At 49.5% G+C, this 12056-nt stretch overlaps 5 protein-coding genes across 5 annotated transcripts; 2 read left to right on the plus strand and 3 right to left on the minus strand.

Moving 5' to 3' along the window:
• Positions 1 to 6: 6 nt before the first annotated feature.
• Positions 7 to 2899, plus strand: HETIRDRAFT_444627 (uncharacterized protein). Its single transcript, XM_009547189.1, has 9 exons — positions 7 to 719; positions 776 to 937; positions 1003 to 1086; positions 1191 to 1591; positions 1642 to 1928; positions 1993 to 2079; positions 2139 to 2296; positions 2348 to 2519; positions 2572 to 2899. The coding sequence occupies exons 1-9, from the start codon at positions 57 to 59 to the stop codon at positions 2805 to 2807; spliced, it is 2250 nt and encodes a 749-aa protein (XP_009545484.1). The 5' UTR covers positions 7 to 56; the 3' UTR covers positions 2808 to 2899.
• A 4-nt stretch (positions 2900 to 2903) lies between these two features.
• HETIRDRAFT_316055 (uncharacterized protein) lies at positions 2904 to 5365 on the minus strand (the record flags this gene model as incomplete). The annotated part of the gene is made up of 9 exons (XM_009547190.1): positions 2904 to 3073; positions 3124 to 3161; positions 3221 to 3453; positions 3517 to 3707; positions 3768 to 4317; positions 4369 to 4670; positions 4727 to 4758; positions 4816 to 5065; positions 5131 to 5365. 9 exons carry the CDS (start codon positions 5363 to 5365, stop codon positions 2904 to 2906), a joined length of 2001 nt encoding a protein of 666 aa, XP_009545485.1.
• A 423-nt stretch (positions 5366 to 5788) lies between these two features.
• Positions 5789 to 6391, plus strand: HETIRDRAFT_316277 (uncharacterized protein; the record flags this gene model as incomplete). Its single annotated transcript, XM_009547191.1, has 2 exons — positions 5789 to 5854; positions 5906 to 6391. The coding sequence occupies 2 exons, from the start codon at positions 5789 to 5791 to the stop codon at positions 6389 to 6391; spliced, it is 552 nt and encodes a 183-aa protein (XP_009545486.1).
• A 1004-nt stretch (positions 6392 to 7395) lies between these two features.
• Positions 7396 to 8681, minus strand: HETIRDRAFT_439694 (uncharacterized protein). The gene is made up of 6 exons (XM_009547192.1): positions 8433 to 8681; positions 8301 to 8377; positions 8140 to 8201; positions 7868 to 8076; positions 7693 to 7796; positions 7396 to 7626 (listed from the first exon to the last, which is right to left on the minus strand). Exons 1-6 carry the CDS (start codon positions 8573 to 8575, stop codon positions 7538 to 7540), a joined length of 684 nt encoding a protein of 227 aa, XP_009545487.1. The 5' UTR covers positions 8576 to 8681; the 3' UTR covers positions 7396 to 7537.
• Positions 8682 to 9596: 915 nt separating this feature from the next.
• On the minus strand, positions 9597 to 11187 carry HETIRDRAFT_439698 (uncharacterized protein; the record flags this gene model as incomplete). The annotated part of the gene is made up of 3 exons (XM_009547193.1): positions 11025 to 11187; positions 10219 to 10971; positions 9597 to 10167 (listed from the first exon to the last, which is right to left on the minus strand). Coding segments are annotated over exons 1-3 (1434 nt in total), but the record flags the coding sequence as incomplete, so codon positions are not given.
• Positions 11188 to 12056: the final 869 nt, after the last annotated feature.

Below are 12056 nucleotides of genomic sequence, written 5' to 3' on the forward strand. Positions count from 1 at the left end.
TGTTGACCACCGCCCATCGTCGCCTCGTAGCTTGCTCTCTCTCGTCCTCATTCGCGATGGCTCCTCGCAACGTTGTTACTAAACAGATCCACCAGAATGCTGTCGACGAATTCCATCCCATCATCACAGTCCATTCCATTCATGAATCCGACGTCAATTCCGAAGACATCGAATTTCTGCTGCGCGTCGGCGCAGGGAACTCTCCTCGTTCTGTTGGGATCGCGCCCGCGTTCTCGAAAAGCGGTGGCCTCCTTGCTATCGCTCTCAGCGTCGATCACCTCATCCTTATCGTCCATTTCTACAGCCCGAAACCCGAGAACGGATCGCGCTCGGCGCGTGATCTGACTGGCAGGGGTCTGATCGAGAGCGACATCCTCTGCAGCGATAAGCTTCACATCTATGCCTTTGACTTAGGTCCCATTGCTCTACTCCTCCATCGGAACCACCAACTCCATCTTACGAATGGGGTGGACATCCAGTCCGCTTTTCCCATTCTATCCCAGAGTCCTCTCGGGGCGGTCAAGTTCGCGGTGGGTGATCTAGTCCCCGTGAATTCTGAGAACATATCTATTTTCTTCGAAGAAATGATCTGGGACCCCAAACAGCTTACCGATCTGGCTCAGAGAGCATGGCTCGCTTCCTATGTTGCTCGGTTAGATTCTGTGCAGGATTTCTTCTATAAAGCACCGAAAATTGACACAAAAAAATTCAATGAACAAGTAAGCCTTCCGCTACTGCTCGATATATTGACGACCCATTGCATACCTCTCTTCAGCAACTTGCTTTTATGTCGAAGGTTGCTTCTGATTCTCAGCAGCTCAACAGCAAGGCTGCCACTTCTGTTACCCATGATTCCACCGCAGAGTGGGACAGGAAGAAGAAGAAGCTTCAGGTCAAATCCGAACGTTTCCAGTCTCGTGTGATGAATGGTGATCAGGTATGAAGAAAAGTCTAGATTTCTTTAATCAATTCTGATTTCCTTCGAGCGGATCCGCGTTGAAGTACAAGATGCTTCCGGAGGCAACTATGCCATTTATGGACAAGCTTCCAGAGTCTCAGGCCGTCAGGCCACTCTTCAAACTGAAGGTAATCTTGATCAAAAGCTTGTCAGATCTATTACTACTCTTGGTCGGCAAAGTCTGACTCAGGCAGAGACAAAGCGCTCTCAAACTGTTCTTCACATGCTACAGGGTATTCAGCCTCTTTCTGATAATCCTTGGTTGCAGTTAATCTGGGATATGTCTGAGAATGTGGTCTGGCCAGAATCCTATCTCACACCTCTTCCTGTGTCTGCTGAGATCCCTATTTCTCTTGATCCTGATCGGCCTATGAATTCTTCACAGATTGTTGCAGTAAAGGATATGCTTACTCCCTTTCCCATCATACCTATCACCTTGATCCAAGGGCCTCCTGGTACAGGGAAGACAACTGTCATTGCTACTTATGTCTTATCTGCCATTGCAGCTGGGCAAAAGGGTATCTGGCTAGTTGCTCAGTCTAATGTAGCTGTCAAAAATATTGCTGAAAAGCTGGCTGCTGTCGGGTTTTTTAATTGGAGACTTATAGTCTCTAAGGACTTTCATTTTGACTGGTGCGGAAATTTCAATTTAAATGTTCAAATTTATTTATAATTTGCTTTAGGCATGAACATCTTTATAAGCAGATTTCTCGCAACCTTATTCCATCTTCTGATTTCCCTCGAGGACCCACTCAACTAGGCAAAACCTTGGATGGCTCACAAGTTCTTCTCTGCACACTTTCCATGCTTTCCAATTCTCGTCTAAGAGATGTTGGCTTTATTAGAGCAGTACCTCTAACTACCCTTATTATTGATGAGGCTAGTCAGATTGAGATTGGAGATTATGTTTCTATCTTTACATCTTTTGACACAATCCGTAAGGTTTGCTTTATTGGGGATGATAAGCAATGTAGGTTTTGCATTATCTTATCTCTTCTTACATATGATTAACTTATTTACTCATATTACAATAGTACCTCCCTATGGACAAGAGGAAATTCAAAATCTGCAAAGTATCTTTGAGAAACCTCACCTACAGAGAAATTTCTTGGATACTCAGTGTAAGCATGCATTTTATGCTCATAATTTTGGTTCATTAAACTGGACATTTGTACCCCAGATCGGATGCCTCCTCAGATTGGAAGCTTCATCTCTCAAGAAGTTTATGACAATAAACTTGACTCAAATCCTCTCCATCCAGTTAAATCATCCACAATTGCTTGTCAATTTATTGATGTCGAAGACGGGTTTGAACAACACGACGGCACAAGTTGGAAGGTGAGCTCCATATAAGGGGCATGCACTCGACAACTCTGATGATGGCTTCAGAATCTTAAAGAGATAGAGGCCATCATGCTTCTTGCTCAGCGCCTTCAAGACGAGGGAAGAAATTTTCGTATTATTACCCCATACGATGCCCAGCGGAGCCTTATCGAGAGTGCTCTAAAAGAGCAAGGACTTCAGTGGGCAGACAAATGCTTCAATGTCGACTCATTCCAAGGTTAGCCAACTCAGTAGCGAGTCGAGATACCCTGTCTGAAGCAATCATATAGGAAACGAAGAGGACTACATTATTATCTCAGTCGTGCGCTCGAAGGATCTTGGATTCCTCTCAAACCTCCGGCGCACGAATGTGATGCTCACGCGATGCAAGCGAGGCATGTACATTGCCTCGAGCAAGAAGTTTTTGGACGGGAAGGGCGCAAGCTCCCTTGTAGGAAAGATGGCGGCGCACTTCGGTGAGAGTGCCTGGATATCCTGGAGGGACCTTGTCGGAGGGAACTTCTGATGAGGTGGAACATAAGACCAGAGGCGCAATGCGCGCGCGCGAAACGAATGTAGAGTTCTATAGTATGCTCTATGCAAATCTATTTAGCTCACGATGTTAGAGACGAGCATGACGAGGGTGATCCGCAATGGTCTGCTCCTCTGTACAGACCAACTCCATTTCTCGTAAAGCTTCAACTATGGCGGCTTGCAAACCTGCAGTCGATGTGTGAGGACATGAATGTTTCGACTCGATTCCGAGTTTTATGAGGTCTGGGCCCACAAGATCTGAACGCGCAATGAGAACATATGTTTTCGTCGAAAGGGAAGATGCTCACAATTGATACCGTAGCCGTCGTTATACGCCGCGCCGAACCTGTCGAAAATTTGACCATCAGACCTAATCGCATTTGATGTAGAGCACCATCCACGCACCCCGTTCCCCTGAACAGATGTCCAGCGCTCAGCCCACTGGTACTAAGTTTCCAAGCCTTACTCTCTTGAAAGAATTCATCCTCGAACAGAGGACTTCGCTCGCCATCTTCAGGACGTAGCATCAGCTGAAGGCCCAATAGATGTCGATCGATGCCTTTGCCAGTGGCAGCTTCACGCGTCAACGTGGTGTGAGTGTGAGTCGCGCGACGAAGTAGCGTTTGACGTTCAGCACGCTAATCAATGCGCGCTATGAGATGAGAAGGCGAGCCTTATTGAGAGCAATATAGAGGACATACAGAGCTCGAAGGAGCCATCATGGCGAGAACGAATGCACGACTGTCCGCAGTTAGAGTACGAATTGTCTCCGTCCGACCACGATCGAAGAGACGTGTCAACACAGTCTCGTACGTTGCTGTGAATGTGCCGCGAGTCTTGAACCAAGCTAGTTGTAAAGCCATTTGCACATATGCATCGGGAGACAGTCGAGCTGATTGAAAAGGAGCAACTATTAGCGATGACACGAGACAATGGTTCAACGAGAGCTCACCTGTCCGCTTGATCCAGTCTGCGCCGTACGCGTCAAACCAAAGAACACTGTCATCCGAATCTGCGATGATACCTTTCGCCCGCTCTTCTGCCTGTGCACACTCTAATTCAACGCAGGTATCAGTAACCCAATCTAGACGCTGCCATCCTATTCCACCGTCAGCCTGTGAAAAGTCGTGCGAAGGTTCAGAAGCAGAAAATAACGCTTCATCTATGCTCTGAATGATAGCGTATTCGGCAACTATGCTTGGCACCAAGGCATCACAGGGCGAATGCTCGCCCATTGCGCCAGCCCTGCTGTTGGATTCGACGATGTAGGTGAATGCCTTGTCGAACCATCGATTGCGCGCGTTGGAAGACGACCGGATATTATGGAGGTGAAAATCAATCTCTTCTGGGGAATCAACGGCAGGCGTCACAGGTGGTAAGGTAGAATCAGAAACATTGGGAGTGTAGGTATAGTGATCAAGACTGAGGGCGAAGAGCGAATCCTTGATTGTGCCAAAAGTGCTGTGGTTTGTTGACGAGAGGGAAAGGATGTATTGAAGATTCTAACATGAAGGCATCAGCACGCTTCCCTCCATCGCGATGCTTATACGTACCTCAGCCCAACGGTCTCTGGTATCTGCGCTTAGCAACCCGACAGGCACGGCGCGTTCGCCCCCTTGTATGCGGCTAGCCGCATCCTGAACGACTCTCCTAAGGCGCTGTTCTATTTCATTCGGTGCAATGGGCGTCCCATCAATGTCGTATGCTTCGATGGCATACAACCAGTCATGTACCATAACGAGAACCTTCCGACTATCCGAGGCCGATAATGAAGGGGTACTGAGGGTATCGCACTGTGAACAAGGAATCCGACAGACGTTAAACATCTTGGATACTGTCTCCCGAAACCATACGCCTGTAAGAAGGCAGATGAGCTAGCTGGGCGTCTTTCTAAGCAGTAACGAGACTCACCGGTATGCGTTGTATCAGGGTATAGGTCTTGACTATGAGCAACATGACATCAACGAAGGCAGTACGCAGGAGCAAAGTCTTCGACATACCGGTTTAATTTATGCTTGAATTTAAGTGTTCTATGAATCAACCAAGCGGCTCGTCTGACTTGCCAAGGAGTGATTCCTGCCAGTACAGAGCTTGAGCGCCCTTGAAGGACCATGTCTGGGACTGTGACATCATTGAAGAACGCCAACCACCAATTTGAATGGATGAGAAGAGGTGAGCGCCATTCGTGGTAGGCCTTCTTAAGCCAAATATTGTCGTCGAGCCAATTTCGCGGCGAAGCCTTGTCTAATGCTAAAACAAACATGGACATTATGAGTACATCGTAAGCATCGTTGAGTGATAGTGGGAAAAGTCACCAATCAGACGTTGTTGACATGTGAGTCCGAGCCCCTGCTCAAACTTGTCAGCGCGCTCAGCTGCTGTCTTTAAAGCGGTATGATGAGAAGGACCACCACGGGCTTCTTGCTCCAGGAAAAACGGTACCAAAGACTGAGTGTACCTCTTCAATGTTTGATGCAGATCCGGCACTGGAAGACGAGGAAGAGTGGCAGGAGAGCGCGGGGCGGCAGCGCCAGTCGAGCTTCGTCGCATGGAACGAGCACTCGCCGATATGAAATGATGCCGTGCAGATGGTAAAAGGCTGAGTTTCATGCTAATGTGCTCTGAAATCCAGAGAACATGTCTGACAATGGTTCATTAGCCCCCGACAGCAGGTAAGATAGCGAGGCTAACGATGCAAGCTCACTGAAGCAGGCGACTGAGTCACTTCATGAAAGAAATCACCCGAACGTGACGGAGTGCATCACGTGCTGGTGACGTCACAGTCCCCTTTGGTAGTCCTGGTCGCGACGCGACGCGAGCATCTCGGGATCGTTCTCGTTCAAATGCTTCAACTTGACTCTCGCCTTCGAGTTGGTTCAATAAAGAAATAAATCGAGCTCATTTAACGCCTTTCTCCTCAAAAAAGTTGCATAATCCTTTTGTGTTGATACCAGGCTGCTGGCATCTTAATAAATGCCTCCTCCTGCACAACTGATTCAGCGGTTCAGTCGGTTCTATCCTAAACCCAAGATTGATCCGGTGGGTTCATATCCTGGCTCGAAGTAGCACCTACTCACACTTTGGAGTAAGGAATGGCTAGAACCTTGCTACGAATGGGTCATAGACCAACACCAGCTGCAACCCACGACCGATCTGGACCAAATATACCAACTCGTTGAAGCACAGCTCCTACAATCCGACCTTCAAGACTCTATGCTCCAAGGAACGGGGCTCCCTTTGAACGTTGGGGAAATGGAAGACGGTCGCCTCACAGGCCCTCCTGTTCTTGTTCAAATTACCTCTCTGACAGAGATAGGCCATAGCGCCTTCACCCTTCAAAACATCAGACAGACTCGTATAGACCGAGCCGACCTCGCGGGCCTTGGAGGAGACGATGCAGAAGATGAGGGGCCCGTTCTGAGGTACCCACGGTCTATGCTGCGATTACAGCTCAGCGACGGCTTTACTACCATAAACGCCATTGAATTTCGCAAGTTGCCTGACTTAATTCTCGGAGAAACGCCTCTAGGTTACAAGGTAGAGTACCATAATCCTCATATGCTGAAAATGGCCTGAGTGGAAATGTGTATAGCTTGTGCTTAAAAATGCGTTCGTCAGGCGCGGTATTGTGTTTCTAGAGCCCAAATATGCCATACTCAAGGGGCACCAAGCAGAGGATCTCGAAGCTCACCAGGACCGTGATTTTGTGAGGGGCCTTCGCTCGCGCATGGGGTTGGTCCATGTTCTACGTGACGGTCAGATTTCTAGCTTACTTGGCTGATTGCTCTAGTCTCGAGGATCTTCCCGAACCCGACGAGCAACCGCCGGATGAAGTTGTTGAAATAGCTCCAGTGAATGCTACCAACCCAGTCTTGGCGCCGCCTCCTGCTCTAACAGCTCCCGCACCCCCTCGTGCACCTACACAAACGCCACCAAAACCAGAACCACGCTCCCCGCTTCGTGAACTCACCAGATCCCCTTCTCCAACGCTGATACCATCCTACCATGGCGATGAGCCAGGATCTCGTCGCCGCCGCATCCCCAGCCAACCAAGCAACGCGTCTGCGTCCACCAGCACTTCGACCGCTGTTCAATCCTCCTATTTCGGCAGCACGTCTAACGCAGCCTCCTCATCTTCTGTCGCACGCGCAGTCAACCAACTTTCCACAACAAGGGCACTATCACAAACGCGTACTATATCATTGTACTCTATTGGAGACACTGATGATGACATATCACATCCTCCGCGCGGCAGCGCTGCATCGACTAGGTCGGGACCAAAGCCACTGATCCGGTCCGATGGAAGCACTGTATATGAATTCGGGGATGATCCTATGAACGAGGAGATATTCCTATTCATGGATCAGATAGAGAAGGAATATCAGTCCCAGTCCCAATCGGCGAGCGCCGCAAACACGCAAGTGCAACCCTCGAATGCGCTGTCCGCTTCACATGCTCATAGGTTGCCGCCTGCAATCAGTGGAGATGTCATCACAATAGAGGACGACGAGGAAGGCGATAAAGAGAATGTTCCTGTACTGACGCGCCGCGTGCGACGACGCATCGAATACATCGACACAGATGTGATCGATATTTCGGATTAGCGACTACGCCTGCCATCAGAGGCAACTATGTCTATTGTTTATTAGTATCACAGGGCGAAGTAAGATGGGTATGTCGACTAGGAAAATATGCGAGGGGCCATGTTGAAAACAGCGGACATCACCCCAGAATATTGACCTTCTGTTTCTTCTTCTTCTTCGAGTTGTTGGTGAAACTGCGCCAGCTTCCCACACGCTGTTCCCTAGTCTCTGAATTCATGATATGATGCGGTGAACTTAGGGTTCGGGGGGAGTGAGAAGATGCAAGGTGCTCACCTTCCCATTTTGCATCGTCTTCCGCTTTGCGTTTCTTTGCAGTGACTTCCTCTTCCTTTTTGCGTGCTTCAAACCCTTCATTTGCCAGATTCATCTTAACCGCTCTACAGAACGAGTTACCCGTATTGTCAGATTTGACGGGTGTAGGCTGAAGATGACTGATTCAAGCGCGTACTTTCGTCGTCTTACTTCCTCATCGATGAGGAGCTCCTTCGACTTTATTCTGAGCTGCACTTTGAATGTGGGTTCGAGTCCCTTCAATTTGGGATGGTCATCGGGAGTATTGGTAGGGAGAGAGAGGGCTTTCAGAAGAACCGAACGCGCTTGTGTGATGGTGGCGTCCAGCTCCTCTCGCTTCGCAGTATCACTGAGTTCAGATTCAGCCTAAGAAACAGAGGAAGTCCGATAAGCGTCAATATGTCAATGCAAAAGCAGATATATGCACACCTTCTTCAATATGTCAAAAGCCTCTGGAGCGCGTGCATGTGGGGTCTTGTCAGGATGGATGACTGTAAGCCAGAAAACGTACGAATGACAATCCATCCATTAGCCATGCATTCACCAGAGTGTATATTGCAAGACGAGGGGGCGGGACGCCGGATGCTCACATAGCGAGAGCTGTCGATACTTCCTCTTCACATCCTCAGGCTTGGCAGTCTCGTCTAGATCTAGGATATCGTATGGACTGGTGGATACTCGATGAGATAACTTGTATTTCGACCGGATGGAGATGAACGCACTTAAGTTTGAAAGCTTGGAGAATCCGCTCTACCTCAAGCTCGCGCTGGAAGGCAGAGGCTTCGCGGTTGAGCAGTTTCTCTAGCTCAGCGTCAGATATGATACTTGGGGGGGCATTGTTAGAGCTTGAAGACGACGATGCCATTGACAATAAGCTCTAGGGAGCTGTTGGAGAATCCTCAACCGGTACAGATGCTGAAAGAAAGTACAAAAGCGCGAAGTAGGCTATGGGAGATGAGAGACAGATCGGTGGTGGTCACTTTGTCACACTCGCTTGTCACCTATGTGGACTCCCACCTGCCTTCGTTTTAAGTCAGTGCACGGCGGAAGACATGATATTGTGTGCTAGCGGAGGTCCGAGAATGTCGATGGTCAGGCCGATCAGGAGCGGATGGTGGGGGGCGGATAGTTAGGAGCAGGGAGGTTCTCCCCGGGCCTTTATACCTCTGGTCGTTGGCAGCCGGCGCACGCTGTCTACTATCGATCGATGGCAAAGACAAGACTGCATCGAGACGTCGAGTTCTCGTCGTCCTCGCTTGTACGTGTACTACATGGTGCACTGCAGGTCCGCAGCATACCGTATTGATTGACATGCAGGGACCACGTCAGAGGTTGAAGGAGAATCGTCAACGTTCCTGCCTTCGGGAGACTAATTGTCGTGGTCTGAGGACATCCGGCTAGCGCCGCTCACAGGCGGCGAAATCGAACATATATCGAATTCACAGATGGCCACAGAAGTGCAGGTCGATATCGATTCACGTCGGCACACGCGTTTCGACATCGACACTTATCTGTCTGATCCAGGACATGGCAACTTGAACGAACCATGCAAGAAGAATCAGACCAGAGAATTCTCGCCGATGAGGAATAGATTGACTGCATTGTTGACGCACAGTCCTCGCGACAATATTTCAACGCCATACAGCCTGCACTGAAGAATAGGAATTGGTCCAAACTTTCTCGAATACCGCCACAAATTGAAATCTGTCGCAGGTGGTTGCAAAGCCTTTGCTCAAACTTTCAAGTCAACAGAGGAGAGCATCAAGCTACAATTCAATCGTCATGCCTAGGGCAGTAAGAAGGATACTGCTCAAAAGCCGTCAGGCACATACTTCTTTAGATACAACAAGTGTCCGCTGTCGTCCTCTGCCGTTATCCTGATGTTGGCCCAAAATTCCGCATAAATGTCCATCGGGGTGGGTACCGACGTTGCTAGTTCCATATTTCCCTTGATGGCTGCGGCTATGGCCTCATTGGTAAGGGGTGATCGCCAGTTATTGTCAATGCGCTGTACAAATCGATGAAATACGAGCCATTCCCATTCATACGAAGAGGTCGCCTTGGGTATCAGGTGAGGTTTTGTGCGGAGATTCCTCAAGAAATCGCTCTTTTTCTCTCTGCAGATGGCGTAATGTCCCGTGTTCCACGACTTGAGCGGATTCGTGACCATATTACCATCCTTGTACTGCAAGCATACATATGGCAAAATCCACAGGAAGCCTTCGAGGTCGTGGTGATACTGGCGCTTGATCTTGCCCTCCCAATAGGACGGCTTCAGCAAATCCAGAGCCATGAAGGGCACTGTCCCAGTGCGATCGCACCCGTCGTGCTTTGATATTCCCTCGATCGTGGCGAGATCCCAGTCGTTCAGGATACCACGTTTCTGGTCATTGATCATCACATTTGACAGGCTGAGATCGCTATGTTGAATACCCAGTGTCCAAAGAGCAAAGTGGCCTGCACCTTTGGGTCAGTATTTGTCGCCACTGAGACTAAAGCTTGACGCACAGCGGACGCAATCCAGATATGCTTTCATGAACTCCTCCCCGCCCAATGCGATGATAGGGTCCAATTTGAGGAAGACGGCAAGCCGAAGGATACGAGTAGCCCGCCGTCCATCAGGCCGCGTCAGTCGAAGCGCGTCCCTGATATGGTTTGTCGAATGTTCGGGGAAGTCGTGCTCGAGGTACATCTTCGGAAGATGTTCCACGATATCTAGATTGCCCTCCCCTCGTTTATACGCCTCGCTGATAATGCGGCCTTCGCTCAAGCGTGATTCTTCCGGCCAATAGATCTTGACTACCACTTTCTCATCCTTGTCAGGGGTTGCGAATGATATATCATCGACAGCCACGGGTCCCTTGCCAGAGCCTTGAGGTATGCCAGAACCTCTGGTCGAAGGAGCCTTCGTACACGCAGTACCACTGAAAACAGATGTGCCTCGTCCCACCAGGCTATATACGTGGTAAACTGGAGATTTCGTCAGGACAGTGGTCTCAACCGGTGCGCTGACAGACAGTTCAGGTGGCGGAAACACGAAATGCGATTTTGGAAGGGAACGATTGGTTTGATGAACTTTCTTGAGATCATGGACGATCTTGGACTGGGGGTCTAGGATGGTGTTGAACCCCCAATCCTCGAGCTTGAACCTCTGAAACGCGAAGAGCAGAATCAGAAAGCGCGGAAGATCTTGAACAAAGTTGATTCCCTGAGTCTGGATCGCGCCTTGTCTGTCGTACCACCATATCCACATAACATCGTCTGGGGCGAAAAATGAGAAACCTCCCGCGACAACAAGATTCATCGTGTCTCACCGATGATAAGTACATTGATGGCGTGGTTGACGCATGGCCCCCGTGACAACATCTCAACGCCATACAATCCGCACTGGACAATAGGCGGTTCCAGACGCTCCACGTGTTCCATTCTGACTTCGACTTCCTGCGCAATGGGTGCCGATGAGGCGCTCAGAGGTTGATTCGCTAAGGCACTACTACCACGAGTGTTGTGCATCTTCGGTGGAACCGAGTTCGCACTTCTTCCTCGAGGCTTCTTGTTTGCGCGTGCACTCGAGCTCGCACTTGTCGCTCGAGGCCTCTTTCCACCGCCACCTGAATTCACACCCGTCGCTTCAGATCTGTCGCCATCTGGATGAGCTTCCGCACTGGTCGCTCCGGAAGGATCTAGAACGGGATTGAACAGGTTCCATATGTTTTGCTGAGGTTCACGGACGGCCCCAAAACCAGAGTATTTGAGGGGCGGCGGCGTCAACGTCTTTGCAACTCGCTTGAACTCGAAAACACAGAGAATCTGCGACCACTCGAACGCGGTGCGAAGCTGTTCAGGAGCGGGCCCAGTGGCATGCCGCCATTGCATTTTAATAGAGTCACTTGCGTCCCGAGCTGCAGCCAGGGAGACCACAACCACATCGGGGCTACGATCAGACACATCACTATTGTGGTATCCCTCTATCCTTTTTAGATTGTTTCTATAAAAGAGTATCCCAAGATCGTCATTCGCGGAACGAACGTTGGGCACCTTGACGCTGCGTAGTTTCTGGAGCGCTAAATTGAAAAGCTTGACAAAAGGTCGATATCTGTCTTGTTCGGTGCCTCCAATTTCGCAACTATGTAATTGTCTTTCAATCCTTGATTGAATTAGTGTGGACGAAGGACGCACTATTCTGTCAGCTGGTTCATTATCTGGACATTGTTGCAGATTGGAAGCACCGCTTCGAGGTATGGTTGCAAGAAAGTCGAGCTCGTATCCTTCGAAGCGGGAGTTTGGCCGTGAAGACATTGCCTGAGAAAATACACTAGCATGTCATCGACATTGCACTTCTCATG

This window comes from Heterobasidion irregulare (genome assembly GCF_000320585.1).
Source record: "Heterobasidion irregulare TC 32-1 unplaced genomic scaffold scaffold_04, whole genome shotgun sequence".
In the NCBI taxonomy this organism is placed as follows: domain Eukaryota; kingdom Fungi; phylum Basidiomycota; class Agaricomycetes; order Russulales; family Bondarzewiaceae; genus Heterobasidion; species Heterobasidion irregulare.

Excerpts from the sequence above, each read along its gene's own strand:
- HETIRDRAFT_439694 (XM_009547192.1), bottom strand. The coding sequence starts at position 8,575 with ATGGCATCGTCGTCTTCAAGCTCTAACAATGCCCCCCCAAGTATCATA. Across the intron at positions 8,378-8,432 it reads CTCCAAGCTTTCAAACTTAA|TCCATACGATATCCTAGATC; the intron begins GTGCGTTCATCT and ends AGTATCCACCAG. Across the intron at positions 8,077-8,139 it reads CTTTTGACATATTGAAGAAG|GCTGAATCTGAACTCAGTGA; the intron begins GTGTGCATATAT and ends TCTGTTTCTTAG.
- HETIRDRAFT_444627 (XM_009547189.1), top strand. The coding sequence starts at position 57 with ATGGCTCCTCGCAACGTTGTTACTAAACAGATCCACCAGAATGCTGTC. Across the intron at positions 2,080-2,138 it reads AAATTTCTTGGATACTCAGT|ATCGGATGCCTCCTCAGATT; the intron begins GTAAGCATGCAT and ends TTTGTACCCCAG. Across the intron at positions 2,297-2,347 it reads ACGACGGCACAAGTTGGAAG|AATCTTAAAGAGATAGAGGC; the intron begins GTGAGCTCCATA and ends TGATGGCTTCAG.